Here is a 26,087-nt window from a genome sequence, read left to right as displayed (position 1 = left end):
GACTCCCCAGCAGCTGAGGGTCTCTCTCTCTCCTAGTGCTATGGCTGGGGCTGGTGTACCGAGGGGCTTTTATTACTCGGAGGCCATGTGAACCAGCAGGTCGACCACTCAGTTGCTGTAGTGAAATTCATTGTCATACCAGGAAATGAGTCTGACAAAGTGGTCATTCAGGGCAATGCCAGCCCCAGTATCAAAGGTGGAAGAGTGAGTGTCACTATTAAAGTCACAGGATATAATCTGGTCTTCATTGTATTCCAGGATGCCCTTGAGGGGCCCTTCTGATGCTTGCTTTAAAACTTTCTTGATGTCATCATATTTGGCAGCTTTCTCCAGATGGCAGGTCAGGTCCACAACTGACACATTGGGGGTGGGGACACGGAAAGCCATGCTGGTAAGTTTCCCATTCAGTTCAGGGATGACTTGTCCATGGCCTTGGAAGCACCAGCAGATGCAGGGATGATGTTCTGGGCAGCTCCATGGCCATCACGCCACAGTTTTCCTGAGGGGCCATCCACAGTCTTCTGGGTGGCAGTGATGGCATGAACTGGAGTCATGAGCACCTCTAAAATGCCAAAGTTGTCATGGATGACCTTGGCCAGGGGAGGCAGGCAGCTGGTGGTGCAGAAGGCATTGCCGACAATCTTGAGACAAGTTGTCATACTTTTCATGGTTCACGCCCATCACAAACATGGGGGCAACGGCAGAAGGAGCAGAGATGTTTACCCATTTGACACCACCCTTCAGGTAATCCCCAGCCTTCTTCAAGGTTGTGAAGACACAAGTGGACTCCACAACATACTCAGCACCAGCATCACCCCACTTGATGTTGGTGTGATCTCGTTCCTGGAAGATAGTGATAACTTTCCCATTGATGATGAGCTTCCCATTCTTAGCCTTGACAGTGCAGTTCAACTTGACATGGGTGGAACCATATTGGAACATATAGACGATGTAGTTGAGGTCAATGAAGGGGTCACTGATGGCAACAACATCCACTTTGTTAGAGTTAAAAGCAGCCCTGGTGATCAGGGGTCCAACGTGGCCAAATCCATTTATTCTGACCTTCACCGTCATGTCTCAGGGTTGCAGCTGAGGGTGCACGAAAAGACAGGGCAATCTAGATCAACAAGGAGCAGAAAGCCATTCATAGGGTCTCTTATGATTCACAGTCAATTTAACAACACTTAAAAACAACAAGAACTCCCAAATTCCTATAACTTTGAGCATACTTTACAAACAGGTAGCTTTACTTATGATTTTACTGCACTGTTAAGTTTATATTGTTTCATTAAATTGTGATCAATTTTCAACTGGCATGTAGTAGTTTCCTGGTAGACAGAGTAACGGTTGTAGTTGGAATTGATTAAACAATAAATTTCATCCATTTCATTTGAAAAAAAAAGAAGATGACGGAGGGTATACACACAGTCACTTTACCAAAAAAAACCTTACTGACATTGAAAAACATCAGGTAGTACCGTGTGAGCAGGACTTAATGGTAATGAAGGAAGAAGCTGAAGCTGCACTGAAGGTTGTCGTTGTTGTGAACCATTGAGTCAGAACCTACACACAGTTGACCCTGCAGTGGGTTTTCAGTGGGTTTTAATTACAAGGGAAGAGATGGCCCATCTGTCTCCTGCAGAGCAGGTGGTGGATTTGAACTGCATGCCTTTAGGACTTAGCAACTTGTTTGAATTAACAGATGTATCCCTTGATGCATTCACCAGTCCATGTCAGGAAATTTGAAGGACAGCTGTCTGGCTAATGGATTGAAAGAGGTTCATATTTGTTCCCATTCACAAGAAATGTGATCCAACAGAATGTGGAAACTATCAAACAATATCAATAATATCACATGCAAGCAAAATACTGCTGAAGATCATTCAAAAACAGCTAACAGAGTACATAGATAAGGAACTGCCAGAAGATCAACCATGATTTGGAGGCTGTGGTGCAAAGGAATATCACTGCTGATGTCAGATGGATTCTGGCCAAAAGTAAAGAATACCAGAAGAATGGCCATTTGTTTTACTATGCAAAGGCTTATACCACTGTGTAGATCATGCGGAATTTCAGAGCACTTAATTGCGCTCATGCGAAACCTATATCTAGACCAGGAGGCTGTTGTGAGAGTAAGCCAAGGGAATACTACATGGTTTAAAATTAAGGCGGGAGTATGTTAGGGTTGTATTCTCTCTCCATACTTATTCAATCTGTATGCTGAGCAAATTAATCGAAGAGTCAGACTATTTGAAGAAGAATGTGGCATCAAGATCAAAGGAAGATGTATCACTAACCTGCATTATGTAGATGACAAAGTTTTGCTTGTTGAAAATTAATAAGAGTATTTGAAGCACTTGTTGTAGAAGATCTAAGAAGAACACAGCCTTCAACATGGATGGCATAGATTGGTGTCTTTGCTCCTCAATAATTTGGAGAGGTCACTGACTGTAGACTTTCCCACTGTAATATGTCTCCTGATTTCCTAACTGCTGATACCAAGGGTGTTGACTGTGAATCCAAGTAAGATTAAATTGTTAACAACTTCAATCTTTGCTATTAGATGGACAACACTAAATTTTCAGTCTTTGTATTGGGGGAATTCATTGTTCTGATTAGTACAGCACCTGACCGTCAGTTTGCTGTACTGAGGTAACCTGTGGGTTGCTATGATGCTAAAAGCTATGCCATTGGTGTGTTGAATGCCACAAGGGTCACTGACAGTGGTCATATTTTAGTAGTTGTTGTTGTAGTTATGTGCCGTCGAGTCACTTGTGACTCTTAGCAACCCTAAGCACAACAGCCCTAAACCCTGCTCTGTCCTGTGCCAATCTCACTGTCTCCGACACACCCACCCCAATTACCTTAGTCACTGAATCAATCCACCTCATAGAGGGTCTTCCCCTCCTGTGCTGTCCCTCTACCCTCCCAAGCATGACGTCCTTCTCTAAGGATCGGTCCCTCTTTGCAACATGTCCAAAGTATGTCAGACAGAGCTTCAGAATCCTTGTCTCCAAGGAGCAGCCTGGTTTAACACTCTTCAGGTTAAACCAGTTCATTTTCTTAGCAGTCCATTGTACATTCAATACTCTTCTCCAGCACCACAGCTCACAGGCATCAATTCTCCTTCTATCATCCCTAGTCATTGTCCAGTTCTCTGTTGCAAAGCAAGTGATTGCAAAGACCATGGCCTGTAACAGGTGCACCCTAATCTCCAGAGTGACACCATTGCTCTTCAGTACTTTGGGGCAGTTCCTAATAGCAGACTTTCTCATTGCAATACTACTAATTTTCTGGCTGATGGTGCCAAGAGTGTTGACTGTGGAGCCAAGCAACCTAAAGTTGTGAACAATCTCAATCTCTTCACCATCTATCCTGATGCTGCCAATTGGTCCAGTGCTGAGAATCTTTGTCTTCTTAACACTGAGCCTCAATCCATATTGGAAGCTGAAATCCTTGACCCTCTGCAGCAAGCATTTCAGGTCCTCAGTTTCAGCAAGCAGAGTTGAGTCATCTGCATAATGCAGATTGTTGATGAGTCTTCCTCCAATCCTAATGCCACATTTCTCCTCATAGAGCCCAACCTCCCAGATAATCTGTTCTGCATATAGGTTGAAAAGATATGGAGATTTTAGTACAGTTCCTTTATTAAAACAGGTTTGGAAGCAGGATTGAACATCTATTTCTTAAATAGAAGGCCTCTGAAAACCTACAAACAGTAGAGGAACAAAGAGCATTATAGTCTTAGAGGTAGAGGACAGAATGGAAGTTAATTAAAATGAGGGGGAAATGGCAGCAAATATCCTTTCAATAATTAGAACACAGAATAAAATTATTTAGGTTGGTTTATTCTTTATTTCCTCTGGGAACCTCAGATAAGCATTTGGATCATGATATGACAATTACTTTCAATAATTAAGAAAAAAATATTACATAAGTACTTTCCTCAACTTGTCCTATTTTTATAAAGTTATAGCTTTTTGGATATAAATGAAAGTGCAAACCAGGTCATTTTTTTGGTCGCCTTTATTCCTAGCAAGGTACAAAGTAACAAGGCCTTTACCATAACATGTTAGTTTATTACAGCTAAAACAGAAGCTAATTAACTTAGATTTATTTTTAACGACTTGCTTAGCTAAAAATGCATGTTAATGCTGTAGCTAATCATCATAATCACTTAGCAAATGGGTGGCCACCTGGATGCATAAATCTATCTTCCTGATCATACTGGTTTACCTGAGCTTTTCCGAAAAGGATGATCATTTAAGATCACTTCAGTACTCTTCTTGAGAGCAAGTGAGCATCATTCTAGTCTCTCAGTGTGTCTTATAGGGTCAGCCTCAAACTATTATGCCACAGATGTGTGTCAATGAGGGCTGTGAGGACAAAAGTGATTCACCCCACGTGCTAACAATATTTTCTGTAAACTCCCTGCTGAGGGCTGCTCTGCTTTTCTCACTTTCTTCCTCTTACCACTCTGACCTGGGGTAGCACCCACAGTGGTATAATTCAATAGCTTTATGTTTGTTTTCCTAACTAGAGAGCCAGGTTGAGGCAAAGTTTTATCCTTCTTTGACCCTGAGAGCTTAAGTCATAACCTGGCAGTTATTACCCAAAAATCCAGTTACTATCAGGTCATCTCAGACTTACAAAGAACTCACAGTCTCAGAGTAGAACTGTGCTCCACAGGATTTTTATTTGTTTATTTTTTTTTTTGTTTGTTTATAGTAGAAGTAAATTGCTAGATGTGATGGTCATTTTCTCCCCCTTTAATCAACTTCTAGGCTGATTTCCAGTTTGGTCAAACAAGTTGGCTTGTTGAAATTCTGCAGTGTAATCTCTTCATCCCATTTTCCTCAAGGTTAGCCACAATTTTTTGTGATCCACACATTCAAATGCTTTTGCATAGTCAATGAAGCACAGATAGACATTCCTCTGGTACTCTTTGCTTTCTGCCAAGATCCATCTGACATTGGCAATAATGTCTCTAGTGCCACAACCACTTCTAAACTCAGCTTGTATCTCTGGTAGTTCTCTGTCAAAGTACTGTTCCAGTCGTTTCTGGATAATCTTCAGCAGGGTTTTGCTAGTGTGTGATATTAGTGATATTGTTTAATAATTTCCATACTCTGTCGGGTCACCTTTTATTAGAATGAGAATAAATATGGATCTTCTCCAGTCTGTTGGCCAAGTAGTTGTCCTCCAGATGTCTTGGCACAACTTGGTGAGCACATCCAGGGCAGAATCTGTTTATAAAAATATGTCAGTTGGTATTCTATCAATTTCTGAAGCTTTATTTTTTGCCAAGTCCTTCAGAGCAGCCTGAACTTCCTCCTTCATCATCGTTGTCACTTGTTCATATGTTGCTTCTTGAAATTCTTCTGTGTCAGCCCATTCTTTCTGATACAATGACTTAGTGTAGAGACTAAGGTGCACCTGGTCCAGTCCATGGTCTTCACAACTACTTGCTATGTATCAGAGAGCTGGACAATGACTAAGCATAACAGAAGAACTGATGCCTTTGAATTGTGGTGCTAGAGAAGGGTCTTGAACATACCATGGACCACTAATAAAGCAAATAGTTCTTTCTTGGAGAGGGTCAAACCAAGTTCTCCTAGAAGGCTAGGACTTTGAATCTCTGTCTCACATATTTTGGGCACGTGGCCAGAAGAGACTGGTCCTTGGAGAAGAACATCATTCTTGGAAGGGTGGAAGGACAGTGTAGGAGAGGAAGACCCCAGATGAGAGATTGATATAGTAACTGGGACAATGGGGGTTGGTGTGTCAGAATGAGTGAAAGACAGGGCAAGCTTCAGAGCTGCTGTACATAGGGTTGCTACGGGTCACAGGTAATTCTATGGCACAAAACAACAACAGTCTCATGTAATTTAATGTAACAACCTTCCATAACATCTGTCATTTCATCAGTGGAAAAAATGAGTTTCTTTGGGTACAGTCTACCCTAGTCTACAAATGGACATTTTTGCAGGACTCCTCTCCATTCTTCTGCTCCAAGGAACTTGATGCACCACCACCATTATGTGTTAAAATTTTTTTATGGTTTGAGTGAAAGTTTCCAGATTAGTATTTCAGTCAACCATTCATACATATTTTGTTCTGTGATACTGATTGCAGTTCTCACGGTGTATCATCACTTTTCCCATATTTCTCTGTGTTTCTTCACCCTTTCATCCTATCTGTTCCTACTTTCAGAGTTTTATCCCTGGGCAAATACTACCCTTGTGATCCTATGCCATTAATTTTTCTAAGCACTGATATTACTATTCACCTTCTACTTATAAATCTATTTATTTTGTTTGATACACAGAACTTAAGACATAAATATACACAAACCCCCAGGCTGCAGCTTGTCCTATATGTTTTAGATTTGCCAGTTCTTACAATTTTGAGATCCAGCAGATGTCTTTCAACTGTCTTTTGACCTACAGAGTTTGGACTTGCTAGGCAGCCCCTCCCCCATCCATGTGTCAATCCTTTGAAATGAACCAACATTTATCTCTCCTCATCCCTAACTCAGAAATATCCTCCCCTTAATAGCTATGTTTATTTCAAGGAATTAATTACTCACTAAGACACCAGGCCTATCTTCCAAGATGTGTTTGAGTGAGCTCAAACACTCAATCTTTCAGTAAACAGATTAACAAGTTAACCATGTGCATTTAGTAAGTATTCAATAATGGGCATTGACTGCTTGTTGCTGTTGTTGTTGTTGATTGCCGTCAAGTCGAGCATGACTCACAGCGACCCTATGAACAAAAGGCCTGAAGCCTTTCTATAACTATCGACATTTATCAAAGTTCATAGAGTATCCTGAGGTATGTTGTTTAGGAAGTAGATACCACTCCCACTCCTGCTTATTGACTGCTTAGACTATGATAAAAGTATTGTTGCTATTACTAGGCTCCATTGTATATGTTCTGAACCACAGAGACCCTGACAATAGAACATAATACCTTGTAATCCTGCTGTTGTTGTTAGGAGCCATCAAGTTGAGTATAACTCACAGAACCCTATGAACAACAGATCTGAACCCTGTTCTATCCTGTGCTATCATCCTCACCTCTGACTCACTTGAGCCCATTGCTGTAGTCACTGTGTCAATTCAATCCTGAGCCAGCCTCATAATCATGGCCATCTTGTATCCACCCATCTCAATGACTACCTTCCTCTTTTTCTTTTTCTTGGACTGTTGTTGTTGTTGTTGTTAAGTGCCGTTGAGTTGCAGGTGACTCATAGCGACCCTATGAAGGAGGGTCTTCGTGCCTTTCATCCTCTCTCCAGGCTCATAGGGTTTCTGGAGGCAAGCTATTATGGAAGTGGATGCCACTCCTCCAGAAGACTTAACATTGTTAGCATGGCAATACTCCTCAAACTGCTTTCCAGAGTCAAGACATTCTCTATCAGAATCTCAGGTAATTTCACTGTTGAAACTGCCAAATGAATTATAAAATTCATTTTGGAAAGGAACCAAAACAACCTTTAAAAAGAAGAACAAAGTAGAAAGGCTCCTGTTGTTGTTGTTTGTTAAGATGTAGACAACTTATAGAGACTCTATGATCAAAAGACCTGAACACTTGTATAACTTTCATCCTTTCTCCAGGTTCATAGAGTTTCTGGAGGCAAGCTGTTTTGGAAGTGGATGCCACTCCTGCTTCCAAGCTTGTTTTAATTGGCGAGCTCCACCAAACACTGTCCACCATGGGTGACCATTCTGGCATTTGACATATCAGTGTGACAGTGTTTAGCATCACAGCAATCACAAGTTTCCTCTATAGAGCAAATGGATAGACCAGAGCTATACCACTTAGAAGGATGTTTGATCAAAACCAATTAAAACCAGGCCTGAGGGCTGCAGATTAAAATCACCCACCTTTGGCTTGCTAACGTCACTTTCTGTCCACTAGGCCAACTGAGCTCTCTCTATGTTGTTGTTGTTGTTAAGTGCTGTTGAGTCCTAAACGACTCACAGCGACCCTATGAACAAAGACCTGGACAGTTTTTTTTTTTCAAACCTTAATACAAAGTGACTATAATCAAGACAGTGTGACATAACGTAAAGAAAAGAATTAAGAGTTCGGAAATACTGTGTGCTGTGGTTCAACACATTGGTGCACCACTGTTAGAATAAATCTTCTTCAAAGTCTTCCTTTCTTTCTGCTGACCCCTACATTACCAGGTTATTCTACATTATCAAGTCATTCTCCAGGGACTGAATTCTCCTGAGAACACACCCAAAGTACAAGAGATAAAATCCCAGCATCCTTGCTACTAAAGAATCACTTCCAGGCGAGAGATCTATTGTTCCGCAGGTGTGGCCTGTACCTTGCCTCCTCCTGGCAGCAGAGCAGGAAAACCAGAGCGGATTCCAAAGTTCCAAAAGTCTGACACGGTCTAACACTCCTCTGTCCAAATCAGAAGTATATATAAAATAAGCTTTGTATTTCCAAGTGGACACAAATACAATTGGCTGTACAACATCTTCTCCTGGAATCTTTGAGAGAAATGGAGTAAGGGATTTGTACCACCTCTGATGGAATGATTTACAACAGAAGCGGGAAAAATGATGAAATGAATGGTTTTGGAAAGCGTGAATATTTTTCAGGAGCAGTATATGATAAAAATTTTGAGGATAATATATTTCATGGATTGGGGACTTAATACATTTCCAACTGGGGCAAAGTACAATGGAAATTTCAATGGAAATAATAACAAAAGGTCACGGACAGTATACTGATATACAAAGACTCAGTGGGGTGGGAACTTCCATTTCACAGCTGCTTCAGACCTGAAACTAAAGCTACTAATGTATCAGATATTCAGCACTGACGTTTTAACAACGTGTTTGAAACTTTTTTTTTTAATTCATTTTAATTAACATTTACAGAGATTTTGGATTTTCATTCATTCATTCATTGTTGCACTTTTTTCTTTACCCGCCTCCCCCCAGTTCATGCCTCTCTTTGAAAAGCAAAAGATAAACTTCTTCGTTGGTATACAATCCCTCCACCCCTCCCCCTGCTCCCCCCCCACCTGCTCTAAATGCACTCCACTATGCAACCTTAATTGTGGATTCCTAGATAATCACAATATGCTATCACATACCATTTTTAAGCTGTTCTCTCCCTCATCTGCTTCAGTTCAGTATACATAATCTATCTAGTTTTTCTCAGTCTTACCCCAACCCTGATGTCAGTCACTTTCTACAACAGTGGCACTATGCAGTATTTTTCCTTTTGTGACTAAGATATTTTACTCAGCATAATGTCCTCCAGGCTCACCAATTTTGAATAATATTGCATGAGTTCCTTGTTTTTCAAGGCAGCATAGTATTCCACTGTGTGAATATACCACAGCTTCTCTATCCATTCGTTTGTTGATGGGCACTCAGGTTGTTTCCAACTCCTAGCTATTGTGAACAAGCTTTTATTTGTAAAGTAAACCAAATACAGCATGATGTCATTGTTGTACAACAGGACTGACATCGGGGTTGGGGGGAGACTGAGAAAGATGGGATAAATAATATATATACTGCATTGAAACAGATGAGGGAGAAAACTGATTAAAAGGGATATATGATTAGGTATTACTGTCATGATAGGAGTACAGAGCGAAGGCTGCATAGTGGACTGGACCTGGGGGGAGGACTGTAAAACAATAAAAGAATTTTTCTTTTACTTTTCAGTGAGGGGAGTGTACTGGGGGGGAGGGGTGGGCAGGGAGAAAAGTGCAACAATGAATGAATGGAAATCCAAAGTCTCTCTAAATTTTCATTGAAATTAAGAATTTTAAAAAATTTTAAAAAAAGAAAACCACAAAATCTGTTCAAACACTGCTACTGTATTGCAGTCTCCAATAAAAATCTTCACTCACTAAAAAAAATAAATAAATAAAAAATATAGTAATCACAAAATGATGTATTAGGTCACACTGCCAGCTGCCAGGAACAATTTTGGTAAAAGAGGACATTTTTGGGTGTTGGGTTTGTTTTGTGTTTTGTTTTTTGGTGTGTTGGTTTTTTTCCCCCCCAGGAGACAAGGCACAGCAACATGTTGGAATTACTGTGTGGTGACAGCTGACCCTTGAGTGGGTTTTCAGAGGCTGTAAATTGCAGAGGAGAATGTTCATCATTCTCCCTCAGACCAGCTGGTAGATCTGAGCTGTGTGCCTTTGGATTGGCAGCACAATTCCTTACGATTAGCTCACTGAGCTCCCTTACAATCGCTGTACCATCTGTTAGATAAAGAGCTCTGTTCTTGCTTAGAACTAAGAAGGGATAAGAAAATGAAGATGGGAGAAAAAGTGCACCCATTTCCCAGACAAATAACAGCCAAAATATACCTGGGGGGAAAAATCACTGTGGAGGAGATATTTTTTAGACCCAATAAGATAAACTTTTAGCTGATGAAACTCCAAATAATGTGTTAGGAAACTTGAAAACTTAAAAGTGATTCCAGGAACAAATAAAAACAGTTTCTGCCTTGAACTATTTGAATCTTGGATATTGATCTTCTAGATTACCCACCTTTTTACCACAATATTGCCCAGAAGTGTCTTTAAAAGGGCCTTGCAAACCCTAATTAGAATTTAGATGAAAGAAATCATCAAATATAATTGATCAACATGCAAAGAGATGGTGTGGCAGTAGTAAAAAAAATGAGAAGATATGAATGGTATTTTAAAAAACGCTGCAAATATATGGAATAACAAGATCTCATGTCTCAAGGAAAAAATTCATAAGAACAGAAAATTAAGCTTAAAGAATTTAAAAATAAATTCAAGTTTTGAATTGTAACACTAAGAGATGTTATAGGCAATATCTTGAATGATCCATAGGGTGTCAAAAGAAGATAGAGGGAATACACAGAATCATTGTACCAAAAAGAACTGGCCAACAATGAAATAGTTTAGGAAAGGCTATATGATCAAGAGCCAGTGGTAAGGAAGGAAGAAGATCAGGCTACAGTGAAGGCACTGGCAAAAATTAAGGCCCCAGGAATCTAAGAGATATTTACTGACGTGTTTCAAATGATAGATGCAGCCCTGGATGCACTCAACAGACTAAACCAGACAATCTGGAGGACAGCTGCCTGCTGACTGACTGGAAGAGATCCATATTTATTCCCATTCTCAAGAAAGATGACCCAACAGAACATGGACATTATCAAATAATACCATTAATATCACATACAAGCAAGATACTGCTGAAGATCAGTCAAAGACATCTAGAACAGTACATAGATGGAAAACTGCCAGAAGTTCAAACCGGATTCAGAAGAGGCTGTGGTCCCAGGGACATTATTGCTGATGGATCCTGGCTGAGAGCAGAGAATAGGAGAAGAAATGTTTATTTGTGATTTATTGACTATGCAAAGGCATTTGACTGTGTGGATCATAAGTTTATGGCTGGCCTTGAGAAGGATGACCTTTGACAAGGCTGGGCTTATTTGCTGGATTTCTCACCAGGTCCAGACATATAGACAAAAGAAGATCCTGTAGGAATTCCTAAGTATTGTCTGAGTTTCCCCTACATAAGGCCTCTTACAAGAGAGAAGAAGATTTGATAAGCTTTTATCTTCTGTATACTATATAAATCAAATCTTCTGCTTTTTCCACTCCAATCCCTATCTCCAAGATGAATTTTTACTTGTGGGCTGCGGAACCTAGTTTCTCTGGTAACCATGAGAAGGGTATGATATTACAAATAAAGCACTTGTGGGAATAGACTATGACCAAATTAATGTGTTAGGATCATTTGGACAGACACAGACAAACCTAAAAACTTAGGATCTGAAAAACCTTACAGCTTATGGATGTTTTCAGAAGGGAGCAGCCTCTCCCGGCATAATAGCCTGTTTGTAGGTTACTCTTGTCTGTACTCATTCCTGTCACTTCTTATTGCCTATAAGTGTGTGCCTAAGTTTAGATCCCAACAAAGCCCAGAGGCACACGTGTGAGGGAACCTAAATCCAATGAAATTCACAGACGTTCATCATTCTGAACTGGCTGGAGTTAAGAGAGCAGAAACGGGTTCCCAGTGGCATCAGATCAAAGAGGACCAAACAGTTTGATCTGGCTGAATTCAGCGAAAGGGATACAGTCACACAGGATTTGGGACTGAGTCAGGTATCAGGGAGTGGTAATCCATATTTGCCAAATAGGCTAATGAAAGCCTAGATTCAAAGGTGGCCTTTGGATTATGAGATGAAGTTGCTTGAGCTTTCTTGACATCCCATAGATTAGATATTTGCAAATTATACCAGCAATCAAATCTGGTCTGCTACCTGTTTATGTGTGGTCCTGGAATGGCTTTTACATTTTTTAAAAAGTGAAAAATAAAAGCAACCCAAAAGACAGAATGAAAATCCTTTTCACAAGAAGAGTGGCAAAATTTTGCCTCTTGCCTTACAAAACTTGAAATATTTACTATTTAGCCTTTTACAAATAAAGTTCTCTGTGCTGGGCCTGCTGTAGAGGAAGGCATCCAAAAGCGGAGAGAGACAGGTGCTAAAGTGAATTTATCATAAGCAACAGCTACGTTGTTCAGAAGGTTGCTATGAGCCACAGTCAACTAGATGGCACTTAACAATAATAACCCTCAGCCCCAAATCTTACACTTCACTCAATCTGAGGGGTTGGGGACCAGTATTCTTGAAGTGTTGTGATGCGTGATGTTCACAAGGTTCCCCATCCTAAGGGTACTAAGAACTACCCTGGTAGGGGTTCAATGGCCCAAAGTGGCCATGACAAGAGGAATGATGGTTTTAATTAGGCTCAACTACAGAGATTTCCTCCTACAGTCATTGGTGGGTACCCAACTGGCTAGCAGCAGAGTTCAGAATGCAGAGTCTTTGATAGGTCTTCATTTTGCAGGACAGAACCACTCATGTGGAAGTGGAGTGACTACATTAGACTTCTTTCATGATGGAGGATGGAGGGCTTGGTACTCATAGAGACAGGGATTCCAGGTGTGGACCTGCATTCTTTGTCCACAGCACTTCTGGCCAGGCCCCTATTTCTGAGCTTACTGATGCCTCCCCATTTGCTATGGGACTTCACTCAAGCACTAGTCAGTCTGCAAAAAGGAATTAACACTGAACTCAGGCCCAACGAGTCACTATTCTTACTCTGTTTACCTTTTTCTAGAAGCCTGGTGGGATGGCTAACAAAGGCTCTGCTACCGTGGGAGCCAGGCAATAACTTCTGGAAGGTTGAAGGGCTTTCTGTCCCATAGGCTCTATAATGTATGCATCAAAAGAGCCCTTTACTGCTGTGTGTCCTCTTCAGAGATCATGCACAGATGAAAAACAAAGACAAGAGGTGGGTGTGTTTGTATTCTAGCCCTAACTCCAGCATCTTATAACCCCTGTATAGAAATTGTGTTTCTCATCTCCATGACCCTGATTCCCTGATGCTGGTAGTCCTAGTGCCCAAGGGAGGAATGCTTTAATCAGAAAACACAGCCATGGTTCTACTGAATTGGAAACTATGATTGCCTCTGGGTAGTTTGGGTTCATCATTGCGTTAAATCAATCACTCGAGAGGAACTGATGGAGGTGAGTGCTGCATATAGAACCTAGAGGACTATGCTTGGAATCAGAGAACACTAAAACGAATTCATTTGGGAAGGGATCATCGTGAACTGAGATTTGGCATGAGTGAAGGTTTGAGACTCTGCTATTTAGTGCCACTTAGTCAAGGAGTTGGAAGGAGTGAAGGGAGCACGGGATGTGTGATGAGAGAAGACAGCACGTGCCTACAGCAGCGAGTCCTATCCTCTCTTCCCTCCCCTGCCTCTAGCTTCAGGAAAGAGTTTTGAAAGAAATGACATCATTCCACATGATGTCATAGCTGACGCAACTTCCTGTGCCTCCTGCAAAGCAACAGGAACTTTTCTTTTAGACAAAACAAAATGCATACAATGAAGAGCAACAGAGGTGGACAATCTGGAGACCACTGCCATCCCTCCACATCTTCTCTCCACCCCACCCCCCGACTATGTCCCAAGAATGACTGACATAGAAACTGACTAGAATGGACTCCTTCAATAGATGGGCTTCTTTCTGGCTTCTGGGTGGGCTCTACAGACAGGAAAATACCAGGAGGGAGGAGACCTAGAGGGCAGAGATTCTCTGCTCCCTTCCTGTGGAGTCATCATAAACTAGCCATGTCATCCCCATCTCTCTCTCAGACCTGGGAATGGCTTTCTTCATTCCCACACTTTCAGGCCTAAAACCAAAACCTATTATCACCAAATCAGTTCCAACTCATACCACAGAGTTGAACTGCACCACGTTTCCCAGTGTTAAAATATTATAGAAACAGACATAGACGTCTTTCTCACAAGGTGGTTGGTGTGTTCGAACTGCCGATTTTTTGACAAGCAGTCAAGTGTTTAACCCTCATTCCACCACGGATCCTCCTTTGAGCCTAGGGGAGATAAACATAGAAGAGTTTGCTTGCCCCACGCAGCTGCACTGTACCCGTGGCTTCCTCATACCTGTGCAAATAGCCCCTCTCTATTACAATAACCTCAAATTCGCCTAATGTGAATGTGCCATCTGTTTCCTGCTGAGACCTTGATTTATATAGCATCAATAGGATAAAATTAGATGCGATTTTGTGAGGCATTTGTTTTGTTTTCTGAATACGCACGCACACACTGAGCTACTGATGCGGTTACAAGGTATCATCCAGATGACCACGATTCATAGTGACCCTCTGAACACAGATGTGAACCCTGCCCTATGCTGTAACAGCCCCACCATCTCTCACATGCTCAAGCCCCTTGTTACAGTCACTGTGACAATCCATCATTCAGAGTCTGCCTCTCATTCTCTGACCTGCCCCAGTATGATGTCTTTTTCCAAGTGCTGGCCCCTCCTGACAACTGCCCACAGGACGTGAGACAAAGCTTCGTCATCCTTGCCTCTAAAGAACACCCTGTTTTCACTTCCTCCAAGATATGCTTGTTCTTTACGTTGTGGAATATTTATGCTATGGAATATTCCAGGCTCTGCATGGAATACTCAGTATTCTTTTCCAACACTACAATTCTGTCATCCTTTTTCACCATCTAACTTTCAGATGCACAGAAAATAAGTGAAAAGACCATGCGTGGTATTTACGCACTGAGATAGGAACCGACAAATTCCTTGACGCAACATGCTGGGTGGATATCCATGTGTGTGTGTAAGAGGGGAGAGGAGGATTGCCACCGAGAAACTTAGGTCTAAGGGGAGAGCAAGCTGAGACGGTAATCAATTTAGGATGAGGACACGACTGTTACACACTTGATCTGAGAATCTCTATTTTTGTGTATCTGTGCTTCATTGACTAGGCAAAGGCTTTTGACTGTGTGGATCACAACAAGCTATGGCTGACTCTGAGAAGAACGGGAATCCCAGAACATTTGATTGTGCAAATGCAAAACCCATACTTGGACCAAGAGGCAGTCGTCAGAACAGAGCAGGGAGACACTGGATGGCTCAAAATCAGGAAGGGGACTCGTCAGGGATGTATTCTGTCTCCATACCTTTTCAATCTGTATGCAGAACAGATCATCCGAGATGCTGGGTTGTACGAGGAGGAATGTGGCATCAGGATTGGTGGAAGAGTCAACAACCTGCGTTATGCAGATGACACAACACTGCTTGCTGAAACAGAGGAGAACTGAAGTGTTTGCTGCAGAAGGTCAAGGACGGCAGCCTTCAATATGGATTGTGGATCAACATCAAGAAAACAAAGATTCTGATCACTGGGCCAATTGGCAGCATCTGTATGGATGGTGAAGAGACTTCCACAGTCAACACTCTTGCTAACAGTAGGCAGGAAATCAGGAGATGAATTGCATTGGGAAAGTCAGCTGTGAGGGACCTCTCAAGAGTACTGAGGAGCAACGACATCAGGCTGGAGACTAAGGTGTGCCTGATCCAGGCTATGGTCTTTGCAATTGCATGCTATGCATCAGAGATTTGGACAGTGAATAGGGATGATAGAAAGAGAATTGATGCCTTTGAGCTGTGGTGCTGGAGAAGAGTGTTGACTATATCATGGACTGCTAGGAGAACAAACAGGTTTGTCCTGGAGAGGATGAAGCCAGAATGCTCCTTGGAGTCAAGGATTCTGAAGCTTCATCTGACATACTCTGGGCATGTTGGAAGGAGGGACTGGTCCTTGGAGGGTTATCATGCTTGGGAGAGTGGAGGGACAGTGCAGGAGAGGAAGACCTTCGATGAGATGGATCGATTCTGTGATGGGAGCGGTGGGAATGAGTCTGTTTGAGACAGCGAGGTTGGCACAGGATAGAACAGCATTTAGGGCTCTTGTGCATAGGGTCTCTATGAGTCGCAAGTAACTCAATGGCACATAAGAACCACAACAAATGGTTATGATGTATAACACCTCTATAAGGCACGGTAGAGTTTCTCATAGGTGTCTAAGGCTGTACATCTATGGAAGCAGAAGGCTTCATCTTTATTTCAAGGAATGGCCAGTGGGTTTGAACCATTGACCTTTTTATTTCTAGCAGAATTCTTCAACCACCATCCCACCAGAGCTCCTTTGTACACTCTAAAAAAGGATGAGGGGAAGCCAGCAGTGTATAGTTCAGAAAGTTGCTGTTCCAACCACTTCTCTGGCAGCTGGAATCCACCAGTCACTCAGAGAGAATATGATGGGCAATCTCTTTCCATGCAATTTATAGCCTCCAGAAAAACCACTGAGGGGTTGCTTCCAAATACCTGAAATTCTTTCATTGCCTGAATTCAATGGGGATTGACAACAGATGGTGGTGAAAGAGCTTTCATTGGGCCAGGAAAAGTCAAACCTGTAATCCTTCCACTCTTAGATATGTATTAAGCACTTTTCTAACCAAATAAAATCCCTAGCATTCCCAGGTAAAATAATAAACTCTCAATTCAATTGCTAACAATATATTAATCCAATTCTAGCATTAGAATTTATCTTAATTATAATGCTCAGTAGAAGGTGGTTGGATGCAAAGTCAGTATCCAGTTGGGAATCAGTTAATATCTAAATGCATCAGCCTTCCAGTCAAAATGCAGTATGGCTACTTCTTTAAGGCCTTCAAGCCCCTAACCTTGATAAACTTCTTTGTGCCTAGAAAATTATCCAAAGAGCTACTGTTACTGCTATTCTGTGCTGTTAAGTCAGAGACTCTGTATAGCTGACCCTTCAGCAGGTTTTCAGAGATGGTGAATTGCACAGGAGGAGATTGTCCACCCTTCTGTAGAGCATCAGGTGGATTTGAACCACATGCCTTTGGGATTAAAGCGCAACTTCTTATCATGAGGCCACTAGAACTCCCAAAAAGCTCTTTCTTGTTGTGTGTCATCCAGTCAGAACCAACCTATAGCTGACCCTACAGAGGGTTTTCAGAGGCAGTTAACTGCATGAAGGAGACTTTCCATCCACCCACTGACCAGCTGCTGGTGGATTCGAACTGCATGTCTCCAGGACTGTGGCACAACTTCTTACCACTAGGCCACCAGACAGCCATAAAGAGCTACTAAGGAGGTAAAATGCCATCCGTGGACTTCATGCCGACACAAGTATCAAGAAATCTAACAGCTATTATTTACTGAGTTCCTTTCCAACTCCCAATTAATCTGGTTGGCATTATTAAATGCCCACTAAATGCTATATACAATGCTAGTTGCCTAGGATAAAAGATGAATAAGATACCATACTCGCTATCAAAGAACTTCTCAATAGGGGGAATATCTATAAAAATAAAGATACTGTACAATAAGTTAAGCACTGCATAGGGCTGCTGTGAACATGCAGCACTCACTCTTGTGTGAGCCTTTAAAAATGCGTAGGACAGGCTGTTGCCACTGCTGCCGCCGAGGCCACCATGGCAATTAGACTCGCAGCCTTCCTCAAGAATGCTTGGGCCAAGGAGCCGGTGCTGGTCGTGTCCTTCACCATTGCGGGTCTCACTATAATTATGCCCTCGTTAAGGCCCTATATCAAATATGCCTCCATGATCAACGAGATCACCCCCAACAGCTACCCAGTGCTGCACCGAGATGATGGGAACATGCCTGATATGCCCAGTCACCCCCAGGACCCCCAGGGTTCCAGCCTGGAGTGGCTGAAGAAACTGTGAGCACATCCGAGGATGCTCCCTCCTCCAGCCCCCAGTAAAAACCTGAAAATAAAAAAAAATGCTTAGGACATACAACTTTTCAGATCATCTTTCATCGATCTATCAGAGGTACTTTAAACTTCGTGTATCTGCTCAGCATTTTTTTTTCTGGGCCTAAAATGCCAGAACAGACTTCTGATGATATAACATGAAACATGTCACACTGCCAACCAAAATGTCAGCAGTTCGAATCCACCAGCTGCTCTATGAGATAAGATGGGGAATCTCCCACAAAGACTTAGAACCTCAGAAACCCAGTGGAGAGTCCCCATGAGTTAGAATCAGCTCCACAGCAACGAGGCAAAGCGTTTTGAAGATACTAGAAGTACACCAATCATTTAGTAGGTAAAGAACTAAAGTTTTGAGCTAGATAAACAACTAGGTTTTATCACAGGAATAACACTCATCTCTCAGAGACTTGACACAATCAATATTTTTTTTTCCTTGCCACTTTTAGACTTTATATTTACAAGGCAGCAAGGAGACAGTGATCACATTACAATTCAGAGGCTCAAGTTGATAAGGTGACCATTATTGAAAATTAGAAAGAAGGTTCTTAAAGGTTTAATTCAGAAGTGCCACCTGTCACTGCAACTTAGATCTGACTATAAAACAAGTCACGTGACCATATTTGCATTCAGCGGTGTGGGCAAGAGGGAACCCTTGGGAGAGAGGGAACCAAGTATTTGGTTCAGCTGTAAACAGCTGTAAAGATGACTGCAACACTGTAACTGAATTGAGGTTTCAAAGTGCCTTTCTTCCATATGTCTTTCATGTTGCTATCTACCCTAAGGCTCAACATTGCTTGCTCTGTGCTTCTCTGGGAGATGACAATACAGACGCACAATGAATCCTTTCGTGAAAATCTAGTATGTGACAGTTTCCTGTACCTATTTGGCAACTGTGGGAATCTTGCTTCCAATATATGCTTGAGTCACTGCTGTTGGGAGTAATTAGAAAGTTAGGGAACTGGGGGCGGAGACAGAAAAAGGAAGGGAGGCAGATGGCAGGCAGAAGAGTAGCGGGGGGTTTTGTGAGCTATCAGCAAGGAACAGAAAGCTGAAGGAAAAGGGACCTCCATTCATCAAACTCAACTTCCTACCTGTAAGGAAAAAGGAACGTAAGTCAATAGGAATTCTAAGTGACATGAGCATTTCATATTTGAGTGGAGAAGAAGTCAGAAAAACAAAAACCTTTATAAGGGGAAGGTATCTGTAACTGAGGGAAGGAATTAAGAGACATTTTAAACCTCACCAGCTCTGGTGACAGGGTGTGTAACATTCTAGAACGCCAACTTAATGTGAGAGAAAGACAGGCTGCCTGCTGTAAAGGTTTACAGTCTGACGTAGGATCACTGTGAGTTGGAACTGACTCAATGGTCATGAGTTTGGTGTGGGTGTTTTTTATTTAAAAATAAAACATAACACATAACAAAACAATTCTGAGGGAGTAGAAAGGGTTGAACCATGTTGTTGTACTTAGATGCCAATGAGTCAACTACAACGCTTAATGACCCTATTACCAACAGATCTGAACTTTGCCCTATCCTGTGTCATCCTCACAATCTACCAAGATCAACAGCATGGGTTACGGTCACAGTGTCAATCCATCTCGTTGAGAGGCTTCCTCTTTTTTGCTGTGCCTCTGGCTTCCCCAGCAGTACGTCTTTTACCCAGGGACTTGCCCCTCTTGAAAACATGCCTAAAGTATGTGAGACAAAGTTTCACCAACCTTGCCTCTAACCGAAAGCCCTGGCTGCCTTTCCTCCATAGCAGACTTATTCATTCTTCTAGAAGTCCTTGGGACATTCAATACTCTTTGCAACACCACAGTTCAAAGGCATGGATCTAACCATGATGAATCAAAACAAGAGGGGATATTAAGTATAAATTAATTATGCAATTCCCATTCAGGAAATCAAAAAACGTATTGTAATGGGAAAGTCTTCTTCTATTAGGGACCTCTCTAAAGTACTCAAGAGCAACGGTGTCTCTTTGGAGACGAAGGTGCGCCTGATACAGGCCATGGTCTTTGCAATCACTTGTTATGCATCAGAGAGCTGGACAATGACTAGGGAGGACAGAAGGAGAATTGACGCCTTTGAGCTGTGGTGCTGGAGAAGAGTATTGAATGTACCATGGACTGCCAAGAAAACAAACAGATTCATCCTGGAGAGGGTTAAACCAGGCTACTCCTTGGAGGCAAAGATTCTGGGGCTTCGTCTGACATACTTTGGACATGTTTCAAGGAGAGACAGGTCTTTAGAGAGGGACATCATGCTGGGCAGAGTGGAGGGACAGCGCAGGAGGGGAAGACCCTCTATGAGGTGGATTGATTCAGTGACTGGGGTAATTGGGATGAGTGTGTCCGAGGCAATGCGATTGGCACAGGATAGAGCAGGGTTTAGGGCTGTTGTACATAGGGTCGCTATGAGTCGCAAACGACTCGACGGCACATAACAACAACAACAACATTCATAGAGACAGGAAAAATGCTAGTGATGCTTTTTTGGTGGAGTATTTACTAGTATATGTATAAAATAGTAAACACTATATAAATATTAGTTATTATTATCTTTGTATATGGTACATTGAATATTGTTGAGATCCACCACCCATAACAATTGGTTCTGCTTTTCCTGCTGTCTATTTGAGGCTATTTATAAGGCTTTCTGAGCCTTATGACTACATTTTTCTCCATTGCTCAACTTCTTACAATTGTTAATTGTTGTTAGTAATCAGAGATTCAACTCCAAATCATAAATGACTCCACGTACAAAACTTTGCCCGCTGCTCCACTCTCTGAAGTGTTAGTATACTCAGGTCCTGTGTGGAAGCCATGGTACATTTTAGTGCCTCCTGACCTAGAAAGGTCAGCTTTTAGCACTTTACTGGAGAATCTTCTTTATGATCCATAAGAGTTTCTAGAACTAGAATTTTGAAACAAGTCACCAGACCTTTCTTCCAGTCTGTCTTAGTATGGAATCTGTCTCTAGCATCAACTATTCCATCAGTATTTAAAATATTGGTTTCATAGCTACTCACAGCATAGGAACACACAACGCTTCATATTAGAACAAACTGACAGATAAGAGGTTGTACTGGCAACAGAGGAACACTACCACCTTGGCAATATTCATGGCGCCGAGTAAAACCAGTTGTCACAGATTCTACTTTGACCCATGCAATCCAAGTGTGTCAGAGCAGAAGCATGTTCAAGAGCTTTCAATGACTGACTTTTCAGAAGCAGATCCACAACTTTTTCTTGCAAGACGACTATGGATGGAATTGAACCTCGAATCCGCCTAGTGTATCAGCATTTGATTACACAAGGATTCCAGTGTGCACCAGGATGTGCAAACCCAGAAGTGCCTTGATGTTCTCAAAACCATTTCAAGAACACTTGAGTCTCCATATGTACAATAAAGGCTTCTCTATTGCCATAGGATACCACACTGCACTCTTTCCACTGAAATAAAGCTCCTCACCCCCCGACTTAAATCTTGACAAACTCAGCTAGAAATGAAACAAAACACTTGATCGTGTTTATTTCTGTAGTCAGAGGAAACCGGGAATCATATTTTGCTTATCTTTTCCTTCAGTCCCATTCCTACATCCAATCAATCAGAGAGTCCTGCCAAGTTTCCCTCTTAAATATTTTAAGATTCTCCACTATCCTAAAAAGATAAAGTCCATTCCAATTACCATGGCAAACATGAGCTAGGCCCAACGTTAAAATATCCTGGCACTCTCTGCCTCATGTGTGACTGATGAGCCAATAGCAGGAAGTCTCTTTGGTTTCTGTATATTGTTATTCAGGATATTTCTCACCCTCATGCCTCTACTCATTCGTCTTCCATGGTGGGATTCTTTCTACTATCCATTCTGACTCAGTATGAATATTATCTTCCACAACTGTCCACCGAGCTGAGGTGAAAGAGTTGTCCTCTTCTGTATTCTCACATACCCAGTCACCATACCAAAAATAACTGGCTGATCCCGAACCTTTTAATGAAGTAGCACATGATCAAGAACCAATAATAATATAGGAAGAAGTTGAAGCTTCTCTGAAGCAACTGGCAAGAAAATAAACCCCAAGGAATTGATGGGATACCAATTGAGATAGTTCAAAAAACAGATGCAGTCCTGGATGTGCTCACCAGATTGTGCCAAGAAATCTGGAAAACTGACTGGAAGAGATCCATATTTATTCCCATTTCCAAAAAAAGTAACCTTACAGAACATGGAAATGATTGAATAATATCACTAATACCACATGCAAGCAAAATCTTGGTGACTATCACCCAAAAATGACTGGAATAGTACATTGACAGAGAACTGCCAGAAATACAAGATGGATATAGAAGAGGCCATGGCCCTCGGGATATCACTGCTGATGCCAGCTGGACCATGACTGAAAGTCGAGAACATCAGAAAAATGTCTATTTGCTTTTTTTTTTTTTTTTACTATGCCAAAGCTTTTAACTGTGTGGATCTCAACAAATTGTGGCTACTGTTGAGAAGAATGGCAATCATAAAACACTTGATTGTGTTCATGTGAAACCTATACTTAGACCAAGAAGACTTGTCCAAACAGAGCAAAGGGACACTGCATAGTTCAAGATCAAGAAAGGAGTAAGACCATTATTGTAAAATTAGAAGGATAACTAACAAAATTTGTATAAATGTCAAAAGAGGGAATGGGGAGGGAAGAGAAGTCACAAAGTCACAAGAGTTTGTTGGATGAAAGGACAGGGTGAAGGAATTAGGAAAGATCCAGTGGTCGAAAAATATAACATAAATAGTAGGCTTAGATAAAAGGTGATTAACTTTTTAAGAAACAGTATTTACGAATGATTGTATGAAACTCAATGTGAATGAAGCAATGTGTAAAATACAATATATATGAATGGGAAACAATGCAAAAAAGTATCAACAAAATAAAAGAAAGGAGTGGGTCAGGGATATATCCTCTCTCCAAACATTTTAAATCTATATGTGGAACAAATCATTTGGGAAGCTTGATGTTAAGAAGAAAAATGTAGCTTCAGGATTGGAAGAAGAGTGATCAAAAACGTGTATTACATAGATGACACAATTTTGCTTACCAAAACTGAGGAGGAAGGAGGACTTGAAATGTTTGCTCCAGAAGGTCAAAGACTGCAGTCTTCAATACGGATTGCATCTCAATATCAAGAAAACAAAGATCGTCATCACTGGGCCAATAGACAGTATCATGATAGATGGAAAAAGGCTTGAAGTTATTAAAGATTTCATCTTGCTAGAATCCACAATCAGAATTCTTGACGGCACGAGTCATGACATCAAAAGACAAGTGGCTGTGGAAAAAACCTGCTGTGAAGGATCTTTCCAGAGCACTAAAGAGCAACTATGTCAGTCTAGAGACTAAAGTGAACCTGATCCAGGCCATGGTCTTTAAAATTGCTTGACATATATCTAAGAGCTGGACAATAAATACAGATGACAGACAAATTGATACCTGTGAATTGTGGTGCTGGAAAAGACCACCAAAAGAACAAACAGGTCTGTCTTAGAGAGGGTGAAACTAGTTTTCTCCTTGGGAGCTAGGATTTTATAGTTCTAACATACTTTGGGCATGTTGCCATGAGAGACCACTCTTTCGAGAAGGACATCATGCGTGGAAAGGTGGAGCATCAGGACAGAAGAGAAAGATTCGGCATAAGATGGATTGATCCCGTGAGTATGGTACTGGGGTCATGTGAGATAGTGAGGTTGGCTTAGGACAGGGCAAGGGTCAGAGCCATTGTTCATAGGGTTGCTTTGGGTCATAACCAACTAAATGGCACATAACAAAATCATTCCTCCTGCTCTGCTGGTTCACAATTATTTATTCATCTGTGTGATTAAATATTCATAATTGTTTATTCATTCCTCCAATTGTATAGACAGCTGGCTCTGTGTTTTGTTGTTGCTATTGTTGTTAGTTGCTATAAAGTCAAGAACATAGTGACCCCAAGAACAACAGATTCAAACTCTGTGCTATCCTGTGCCATCCTCACACTTCCTGACATACTAGAGTCCATTGTGGCATCACCAGTTCAATCTTCCTGGTTGAGGGTCTTCTTCTCCATCAATCCTGTACCTTTCAGAGCGTCATGTCCTGCTCCAGGCAGCATGTCTGAAGTATATGTATGAGGCAAAGCCTCATCGTTCTTGCCTCCAAATAGCATTCTGGCTGTACCCTCTCCAAGACATATCTGTTCATTCTCTTGGCCATCCATGTGATGTTCAATGCTCTTCTCCAACACCACAGCTCAAAGGCATCCATTCTTTTTCTGCTCTCCTTTTTCACTGTCCATCTCTCAGATGCAGAGCAAGTAATCAGAAACATCATGGCATAAATTAGACACACCTTAGTCTTCAAACTGATATAGTTACTCCTCAATAATTTGGAGAGGTTCCTAACTGCAGATTTTTCCAGTGCATTGTGTCTCCTTTTCTCTTGACTGCATGTACCAAGCACATTGTGGATTCAAGCAAGATGAAGCTGTTGACATTTTCAAGCTCCTCTCCATCCATCATGATGCTGCCTATCAGTCCAGTGGTAAGAATCTTTGTCTTTTCTACATTGTGATGCAATCCACACTGAAGCCGGCATTCATTTATCTTCTGCAACAAATGCTTCAAATCCTCCTCACAATCAGTAAGCAAGATTGTGTTATCTGCATAACGCAGGTTATTGATAAGTCTCCCTCCAATACTGATGCCACACTCCTCTTCACAGAGTCAAGCTTCTCAGGTAATTTGCTCAGTATATGGATTGAATAGGTATGGATAGATACTGTAACACTGACACATACCCTTCTCAAATTTAAACCATACAGTGTTCCCTGACTCTGTCTGCACAAAAGCCTCTTCTTATTCCAGGTATAGGTTCTGCATGAGTACAGTATTCTGGGATTCCTATTCTTCTCAACCTTAGCCATAACTTGTTATGAGCCACACAATCAAATGCCTTTGCATAGCCAATAAATCACAAATAGACATTTTTCTGGTATTCCTTACTTTCAGCCAGGATCCAATTGACATCAGCAATGATATCCCTGGTGCTAGGCCTTCTTCTAAATCCTGCTTGAACTTCTGGCAGTTCCCTAATTATATATTGTTCTGGTCACTTTTAAATTATCTTCAGCAGTATTTTGCTTGCACATGATATTAATGATATTGTCTGATAGTTTCGTCATTTTGTTGGATCCCTTTTTTTGGAATTGGAACAAATATGGACCTCTTCCAATCCAATGGCCAGACAGATATAGACCAGTGAGTGCATCCAGGGCTGCATCTGTTAACTGAAACAAGTCAACTAGTATCCCATCAATACCTGGGGCCTTATTTTTTTTGTCAATGTCTTCAATGCAGCTTCTACTTCCTCTTTCATTACCACTGGCTTCTTCTGCTCATATGATACTTCCTGAAACTTTTCAGTGCCAGTCAATTATTTCTTGTATAGTGACTCTGTGTATTCCCTCCTTCCTCTTTTGATGTTTTCTGGGTCATTCAATATATTGCCCAAAGCATCTTTCAATATTGCAACATAAGGCTTAAATTTGCTTTTCAGTTCTTTCAGCTTGATAAATGCAGAGCGAGTTCTTTCCTTTTTATTCTCCCATTTGAGGTCTCGGCACATTCCATTATAATACTTTGCTTTGTTTTCTTGAGCTGCCCTTTGAAATCTCCTGTTCATCTCTTTCACTTCAACACCTTCTCCTTTTGTTTTGCTACTTATCACTCCAGTGCAATCTTTTGAGCCTCTTCCATTTCGATTTCCCATTCCAAAGGAGGGTGACCCAGCTGAGTGTGGAAACTACAGAACAGTATCATTGATTTCACATGCAAGCAAGATTCTACTGAAGATT

At 41.4% G+C, this 26,087-nt stretch overlaps 2 protein-coding genes and 2 pseudogenes across 4 annotated transcripts in view; 2 read left to right on the top strand and 2 right to left on the bottom strand.

Annotated features, from left to right (window-relative positions):
- The window catches only part of ANO4 (anoctamin 4), a 678,878-nt gene that overhangs the window by 367,447 nt on the left and 285,344 nt on the right, over positions 1–26,087 (bottom strand). The window lies entirely within an intron of this gene.
- On the bottom strand, positions 73–1,074 carry LOC102874984 (annotated as a pseudogene).
- On the top strand, positions 8,590–10,104 carry LOC102874583 (annotated as a pseudogene).
- Positions 17,897–18,151, top strand: LOC102847322 (NADH dehydrogenase [ubiquinone] 1 alpha subcomplex subunit 3-like). Its single transcript, XM_006888527.1, has one exon. It carries the CDS (start codon positions 17,897–17,899, stop codon positions 18,149–18,151), a length of 255 nt encoding a protein of 84 aa, XP_006888589.1.

Source organism: Elephantulus edwardii, unplaced genomic scaffold, assembly GCF_000299155.1.
Source record: "Elephantulus edwardii isolate Elephantulus edwardi_28Jun2011 unplaced genomic scaffold, EleEdw1.0 scaffold00068, whole genome shotgun sequence".
NCBI lineage: Eukaryota > Metazoa > Chordata > Mammalia > Macroscelidea > Macroscelididae > Elephantulus > Elephantulus edwardii.
Note: the sequence above shows the minus strand (reverse complement) of the source record. Positions and strands in the feature narration are given on the sequence as shown.